Below are 8952 nucleotides of genomic sequence, written 5' to 3'. Positions count from 1 at the left end.
AATTTTTTCATTTTATTCATTCTTTTTATTTTTCATGTTTCATTTTTCATGACTCGCATGACTCGCACCCTGGCTCGCATGGCTCGCATGACTCGCACCCTGGCTCGCATGACTCGCATGACTCGCATGGCTCGCTGGCTCGCATATTAGTACAACTCGTCCTCTCTTTATAAAGGGAAAATCGGAATTCAAAAAAGTCGCTTAAATCAAGTTCAATCGGTAAAATAACCACACCAGGAGCAAACAACACACGTATGGAACAAGGTAAGCCATTTTTATTGAGAATTTTCACTTTTAACTACCTCCAAGGATATCTTGTAGAAAATCCCATATAAACCCTTGTAATTCGATGCCATATTGTGTTGCTTGTGTGGTTCACAGAGAGAGCTTGGGCTGCCTGTGCTGCCTGAAACTTTTTTGTTATTCTTAATTTCTTTTCTTTTTTATCTTTTTTCTTTCTCGGACGCGCAAATCATTTTCCTGTATATATATATATTGAAAAAATAGAAGCACTGACACCATAAATGAAATGTATGCTGCAAACTGCCAAAAGTATATTCGGAGATTGGCCAAACTTAATTCACGGATGAAAAACGTATAGTTTTAAACTCTTTTAAGATTCTCATTGGCTTCTTTTTCACCCACCACTATTCTTAGCAACAAAGATGGCCATTTCTTTTGTTTATTACTCGCCAAAAACTATCAAATGCACGTAAAAGCCTGAAATCGAAAAAAAGTTTACAGGAATTGACCAATCGAGCGAGCGAGCGAGTGCCATTCCATTCTCGTCCCCAGTGCTACTCGTCTTAAAATGTCGTTGACGAGTAGCTCTTGACACACCCAAAAATTCGAATTTTTTCACTGGCTGACAAAAAATGAATGCGCAGCAGAAATGAAAATTACAAAGCTCTACGCATTCCATTTTACTTCCGGCCCGGATGGCAGCACCTTCGCTCAGTTGACACAGGCGCGCTTTACGAAAACACAAATGGTGACCTTTCCCGATCGATCCGAAGGAATCGTTAAAGTTTCCACGTAACCAAAGGAGTACGTCGCCTGCAACGATGTCATTCACGATCGTAATCATCGTCCTTTGTAGTAGCAGCGGAGAAGGTGGGAAGAAACGTTTAGAACTCGGAGAATCAACCAGCTAATACAACAACTACTTTGTCGCTGACCATACCCCGAGAAATCATAAAATTAAGTTCAAATCGGCAGTGGGTTTTAAGAAACGTTTGTCTTCCTTTATGAAAAGCTCAAAAGGAAACTTAGAGCCAGGTGAAAAGACGAAGAAATATCACTCTTGCTAAGCAAATGTGGCACTGGAAATGCGAAGGTGAGTGTGTTTTTCTCTCTCTGAAAGATCAAGGAGATCAGATTCTAGCAGTCCAAAATGTATTGATATTAAATTGCCAAAATGAGTCAAAGGTCCGTGTTATAATACTCTGGTACGTACCTGGATGTTCTAGCGAATGGTCTGAACATGAAGTTTGGTTTGTTTCTTCCACATATTGTTATGTATGTATCTTTTACTATCTGTTAAGAAGCTTCTGCTGTTATAGATATATATATATAATATCTTTTTTTTTAGCTCCCCTCTCTTTATTATTGAGACCTCCCCTATAGTCTCCCCCCAAAAAACACGAACAAACCTTTTGTGGTCAGGCAAGGGTTTAGTTTGCTTTAGAGCCTTCACCCAAATTTATTATTTTTTTTTTATAATTTACTTGTGGAAATGATGTGTAAAGGTAAATGCCCATAGATAACCATAGCTGAAATTTGAGGCCCTTTCCTCTCTCCCCACTTTAGTTAGGAAGCAACTGCAACTAGCAAAACTTTATTCCATCGCAATAACATTAATCAGTAAATAACAATAATTTATCATTCATGCAAATAACTGTGAACAAATATAAGAGACAATTATTTATACATGTATAACTGATAACGAATCATCAGGACTAGTGGGTTTCCAAATGTAATGTGGGAATTATCTCTACTAAAAACAAATCAAACATTAAAGGTGTACAGAGTTACATTAATATCCCCATAAGAAAAATATCATAATCTTTTTGTTAGTCTTTGAAAGATAATTTATTTCCTGCCATTATTTACTATTCTTTGTAAATTTTCAGACCATAATAGTGCTACATAAATTCCTTGAAGGATGACCATTTATGGATAATTCAAATAGGAATGTTGCTCTTGCAGTTCAATAAATAATACTGAAAAAAAAGGAGATGGAGAAAGAACCATTGTTGATAGTAAAGCTATGTGGCTAATGTTCTGATCAACCACAAGACGTAGAAAGTATACATTGAGATTTGTTGTTGCACGTGGTTGTATAACAGGCTGAAGAACCTTATTACCATGAAGTAACATGAATTGTAAAAGAGCAATGTCATTGCATTGTTTCCCATTCATTTTGTTCATGCAGTTTCCTAAAAAAAAATCTTCCTTAATGTACATTGAGGCACACCAATATGAATCACTCTCTTCACAACGGGCACCTCTACATGTATACCAATGCCAGATACTAATGTTATAGTTACATCATTTTAGCTGTATTATATTTTTCGTAACACCATGTACTCATATGGGAATACTGAAATAAATTGGTGTTGTTGTTGTTGTTGAAAGCACCCAAAAGATTAAGCTTTATATAAGCTGGTTGAAAGGTATAAAATGAACAAAAACAATTACATCGACAAAAGCAGTGGGGGATGGGGGACAAAATGGTGGAATAGCCCTATATCTAGTTTTGTAATGTCTACAGGCTTTTCTCAAACCTGAATGTACAAAAACCATCATTAGATGTTCCAGATAAGCTAATTAAAATTGCTGCAGAGCCATTATGGAAGCCCCCAGCACACATATATAACCACTCGATAACAACTGGCATAGGACTTTTATTTTTTTCTTGGCGTTTTTCTTAACATGGTTGTAACCACTTCAAAAGGCCAATTGCTACCCTATACCCTGGTTACCACACACATATTTTTTTTATTCTTTCCATAGCCATATGCAAAATAGATTTCTCTTCTCATATTTATTTAATTATAATACTGATGTAAATTAATTCTGTAAATAATGCACAATAAAAGTTGATCGATTGATTTAATTTGACAGTTTAATGATCTGTTGATTGTGCAAGACCCTTTTTTGTAAAAAAAAAAAATAGAACAGAATGGGGTTACTTGAAAAAATGAGGACATGAAAGATCATATGAAAGTGAGCATCTTTATTACATTCCTTGCAAGGAAACATGAGCAAAACTCCAATATAACAAAACTTTCCTGAGTTCAACAGATTTTTATTCTGCTGCAGCTTACAAACCTATGTAAATAACCAGGAAGTAAATAGTTCTTACCATTAAAAAATTTTCCCTTCATCTATCAGCACGAATTATATTTAAATTCTCTGGTCAGTGACGCAATTTCCACGGCTGATTTCCACAAACGCTTCCGTATGTCCATAAACAAATTTTACCGTGTCATCGATAGACGTAATACATGCCGTATCCTGATTACTTTGCTTGAAAGCTTTCACAACTGCACCTCGCTCTTTAAACTTCTCCTTTTTATCGAATATGAAGAGAAGAAACAACAAGAACACAGCTATCGATTCCTGAATTTTTCTGGACGGTCCACCACAAAATGCCCGCCAAACCCGTTGGTAAAATATTACACAAGCTGCCAATCGTGTTTGAAGCGGCGACGGCATTTAAGGCTGCTTTCTACTCTCTTTTTAACTCTAAATCACCTAACTTCAGCGAAGTGAAAACACATGTCAGCGTTCCGATCTGTTTACATCTGAAGAATACTCTCTATTCCTCTCTCCCCTCCCTCAGGATTAGTTCCTGAGCATGAGCAGATATACAGGCCAAAATTACGCATGCGTTACCGGATGTCCGTGATTTACGGACATCCGGTAATGGCTGCTGCCAGAGCCCTCCGTTTCTCTGACCACGTAACCAAAAGAAACGGAGGCTCTGGGGACGAGAATGGTGCCATTCTTCACATCATATCTACAACTCGCTCTTGCGCATGCACGCAATTCACGAGTTAAAAACGGAGAAGTGTATGCGCCTGAAACTTCTTGTATGAAGGGAACTTCTCTTCAATAAAACAGCTCTATAATCGGAAGGTTCGAGATTTTGCTATGGCTTTGGGGGCCCGAAAAGTTTCCAGGGCTTTTGAGAAATGGGCCCCAGGAGCCTGTTCGCAGGCTAGGTAAAAGCAGATTGGTGGGTAATTTTTATGGACGCATTTTACAACAAGAACTAATTAAATGCAATAGTTGTTGATCAAATTGAGTATAGTTTCGTTGGTTTTGACATTCCAAGAAACCACTTCAAATTTTTATTGATCTAAACAAACCAGACCTCTGAAAGAGAGTATAGATTTAAGGGACGTTGTTACAGAAAAAGTAACTTTCTGAAAGAAGCAAAATTTACCTCTGTAAATTGTGCAATCTGTTTTAACAACATACCGTCCCATTTTCTAACTTATAATTTGATTGGTTCTTTAATAAAACCCCCAATGTGACTGGTTTTCGATCGTCCAGGAAACATTCCCCTTCCACCCAAACAATGTTGATTTTCTATTTCTAAGACTATGAATATCACAGCACTTTGAACTAGGGAGCCTGGGGTATCAGAGAGTCATCACTAGATGCACATGAAACATAATTGAACTAAAAAACCTAAAAACCACTTGTATCTCGTGACATTTTTTCCACACGCCCTATCCAGGAAAGAACCTCAATATGGTTTTGCATACTTCCATATGGAATGATAGAAATGCAAAATTTCCATCACCATGTCTAATTTCCACGAAGGACATTAATTGTGTCCATTTTGACAGTGCAAGTTTGTCACATCCAACAAACTTTCTAGAATACTACTGACAACAAGAATTCAGTGTTTCATATACAGTCGAAGGTGGTCACATACAAGAATGGGCTCTCATTGTTTCAGTCAGTATGTGACGTTTTCCAACTGCTTAAAATTGAGGCTTTTGTAGTAGAATTTTAATGTTCTCTTCAATGATCTTTAATTTTAAATTGCACAACTCTCATTTGATAAATGTCAGGCGTAGGTTTATCTTTTCAATGCAATTATTGCAGGGAACATGCAATCTAGTTTAGTAGGATAAGATTAAGATAGCCTTATATGACCCTAAGGTGGAGTATTTCAACACCAATTTTCGTTACACCTGTGCCAAACGTTCAGTTAGTAGACAGCTACATGTAATATGCATCAGCATGCTCACTTCCCTCCTCTTCCACTGAGATCCTTGAACAGGCTAATTTTGCATCCAAGATGGTTTTAGAATTCAAAATGTTCCATGCCCCAGAGGTTGCGCAAGGAGCCATGTTAATCTGATTTGATTAATTTGCAGTTCAACTTGCCAACATGGAGGCTTTCTAGACTAAAATTTAAAACTTTAGAAAAACTCTGACAAATATGATTTTTTTTAAATTCCCTTTATTGGAATGCTTGAACATATTTGCAACAAATTACAGTTGAACACCGATAACTCGAACCCTCGATAACTCGAATTCCCCGCTACCTCGAAGCAATACTGATTTCCCTTGGATTTGCCTCATATATTTACTGTAATTTTAACCCCTATAACTCGAAACCCCGCTAACTCGAAGCAATTTTTACTTACCTTCAGGTACTTTTCTTTGTAAATTTACCCTCGATACCTCGAAGTCGATTTTCACTTTTGCGGACCAAACAGAGCGAGTCCCAGATGTCATCTCTCCCGAAGTCAGTGTAGCAACCGTAACCGAATGTGACTATGACGTCCTCACCCTCGAACTCCGACTGGGGCTGTCAGACCAAAACATTCTCGCAGAATTTAGCTCTTTGGGGGATAGTGGGGCAGAAGGCGATGATGGCTTGATTATCGAAGAACCGCCCCCACCCAAAGGACCTTCCAAACATGAAGTGTCAGCGGCAATTGATGTGCTTCAAACATACAGTCTGTTTTTAAACAATCAGTTTGTTGACTTAAACTCCGGCATTGAGAAGTTGTGCAACATTATTGACAGAGACAGAATGGCTGCTAAACGCCAGGGACTTATGACACTATTTTTCAAATCAATCATGTGAATAGATTTTTCAACAAATGTTAAAGTGAGATTTAGCGCCAAACATTCTGAAGAGCGGCTACTTTATATTTCATGCTTTTGTTTTGTTTCCTTGGTTTGTTTTGTCGTTTTGATGTTCTTACATTGCTAGAAATCTTACACTAAAAACATGTATAAGCATAAAACCTTTTTAATCAAGTTTTTCTGGTCTTTTTGTTAAAACAAACCCTATAACTCGAAACCCCGATAACTCGAAGTAATTTCAATTTCCCTTGGCAATTCGAATTATCGGGGTTCAATTGACCAATTTCGGTATATTAAAATTCAGCCTAACATAATAGACCTCAGCACAAGGCTTTGGGGAATAAACCCCACAAACGCTGTAGTTATTCCCCAGAGCCTCATACTGAAGTCTATTGTTTTAGGCTGAATTTTGATATATCGAAATTGTTGCGTTCGTAGGACGCAGTCCTAATGCAGACTTGAGTCAAGTTTCATGGGACGGTTCACCTTGGTACGATCTTGCGACACCGATTTGGCCGCCCCGTAGCAGGGGCGAAACGAATGACATTATCGCCAAACCATGTGGTGTACATTTCCTGTCCATCTGCTACGTCATTCTTGTTCTCTTTTGTGGCTTCTTTCGTTGTTTTCAACGTTTTGGAGTCTTCTTTGAACTGGTTTTTCATTCTGATTGCATTCGACAGGAAAAGGGAATGCAGGCCATTTGCAGACTAAAAGTGATATTTTTTGGCCGGGCGAAAACAAATTACATCATCGCAAAGCACGTGTAAAACATAGGCACGCAAGACGTGCAAGAGTTATTTTTTTCTGTGAAGTTTTGTAGATAGAAGCATTCATGGTACAGTAATGATTTGGTTAATTTGACAAGTTTTTTTGGTTGCGATGTTACATCGGTCATGGTAAGATAGCTAAATAGTAAGCCATAAAATGTTTGACTGAACAAACTACAGTAATCTGACATGTCTCCAGATCAATGTAGTTATCATCTTATTTTCTAACGGGCAATTTGATTCGCTCTTTGATACAACCCGCACTGTGATTGGTGTGACACCCGCACATGCATAACTCCCTCGCTCACCGATCACATAACCCTTCCAACCCCCAAGAGAAATTTTTGCTCAAAAATACTCAAGTTAATTTAGAGACTTTTTCGCATTTTACACAAGTCGTAAGTTTACCTTTTTACACAACACAACACAACACAACACAACACAACTTCACCGAAAATAGAACGAAAGAGAAAAAAAAATCTCTGACACGTTGAAAGTCTGATTTAATTAAATGCACTTTAACTTGGTGCCACGCAGTCTTCAAAGAACATTTGAACAGTTTTCATACTTTTTCCCTTAAAAAATATCGGGCTGAAATGAATGTCATCAAATAAAACTATTAAACTGCTACTGCAGAGACGTAAAAACCGTCCAGAAACAAAACCTTCTTTTTTGTTTAATATCCTGGAAACAGTAGCCGATAACTTGTCAGCTCTAATTGAATTTACTCCCATATAAAAAACAAAAGTGTTAAGTTACCATTTGTTACTAAAGATAGCAAACATCTCGTGGGAAAGAGTGATGACGATTCGTCCGCTCTAATTGAATTTACTCCCTTGTGAAAAACAAGAGTGTCACATTACACTTTGCAACTAAAACCCAAAAATGTCTCGTTATATTTGCATGCAACAAGAACAAAACAATTGTTACCCGCACTTACTATTGTAAACGTTAGAACTGTTTCAAATCTAAAGTCTCGTCCCCTCTAAAGCAAGTCCTAAGAACTAGACGCGACGATTCGTGACCTCTAATTGAATTTACTCCTTGTGAAAAACAAAAGTATCAAGTTACCTTTGTAACTAAAAATAAAAATATCTCGTTGCATTTGCATACTACTAACTCACGAACTGTTTCAAACCTCAAGGCTCATCTCGTTCATTTAACTAAAATCCTCAGCCTAACCCACAGAAAATGTCGAAGTAAACCCAATATATGAATACTTCCTCCTCTTTTATAGAAGAATAAATATGGCCGTTCTGAACTCTATCGGGATCAAATCTTCTCACATACCATTTACCTTTACAACAAGAAATTTGATTGGCTGTTTATAGTAGATCCAATCTGATTGGTGTGACATACATACATCTCTCACTCACTCACTTACTCACTCACTCACTCACTCACTCACTCACCCATTGACCCGTCCATAACATACCCGACGCGCCGACTAAGAGGTATTTTTTTTACAAAAAAATAACTCAACGAGATCATTTGCCTTTTAGATCATTCGCAATCGCTTTTTTGTTGTTTTGATTCTGGACCGTGAGTGGCCTCTTTTGTCAGGATGCGACATGACGCGCTTTCGTTGCAGAACTGCCGTGGGACAACTATTACTAATTCTGTTCACGACCACAACTTTGAATCGCCTTGGCTTTCGGATGTTAACCGTGGGAACAGCTATATTTCATTGGCTATATTAAACTCCCGGACAAACTCCGTGCGACTGGCAACAATTATTATTTCCGCTGATGAATAAAAATAAGTCAGCAGTTACATTGCTGTTCCTTAGTTCTGGCTTACTCTTGTACATTCTCGTCCCCATAGCCCTTTTCGCTCCTCTTAGCCGGTAGGGCCTTGGGACGAGAATAACCCTTCGATTCTCGTGCCAAGGCCCTGCCGGCTAAGAGGAGCGAAAAGGGCTATGGGGACGAGAATGACTCTTGTAGGTCTTGGCCTCAGAGTATTCTTCCGTCGATTCAATTTTGACCTTTGCGGGATACAGATTAAACTATTTGTGGCCACTGGAACTATTAAAAAGGCTGGATTTAATGAAAAACCGCGT

General features: G+C 38.1%; 1 protein-coding gene across 2 annotated transcripts; it reads left to right on the top strand.

Annotated features, from left to right (window-relative positions):
- Nucleotides 1–869: 869 nt before the first annotated feature.
- LOC149105281 (uncharacterized) lies at nt 870–7949 on the top strand. 2 transcript variants are annotated; one of them, XR_016201688.1, is made up of 2 exons: nt 870–1336; nt 2133–3118. XR_016201688.1 is itself a non-coding variant. In XM_089272171.1 (2 exons), exons 1-2 carry the CDS (start codon nt 1315–1317, stop codon nt 6116–6118), a joined length of 462 nt encoding a protein of 153 aa, XP_089128297.1. In that variant the 5' UTR covers nt 870–1314; the 3' UTR covers nt 6119–7949. The 2 variants fall into 2 exon arrangements, 1 of the variants encoding a protein (XP_089128297.1); XM_089272171.1 differs by lacking the exon at nt 2133–3118 and adding an exon at nt 5679–7949.
- The last annotated feature ends 1003 nt before the right edge of the window (nt 7950–8952 follow it).

This window comes from Orbicella faveolata, unplaced genomic scaffold (assembly GCF_042242905.1).
Source record: "Orbicella faveolata isolate gen_17 unplaced genomic scaffold, um_ofav_v1 contig_34, whole genome shotgun sequence".
In the NCBI taxonomy this organism is placed as follows: Eukaryota; Metazoa; Cnidaria; class Anthozoa; order Scleractinia; family Merulinidae; genus Orbicella; species Orbicella faveolata.
The sequence above is the reverse complement of the archived record's forward strand: the minus strand, read 5'-3'. Positions and strand labels throughout refer to the sequence as shown.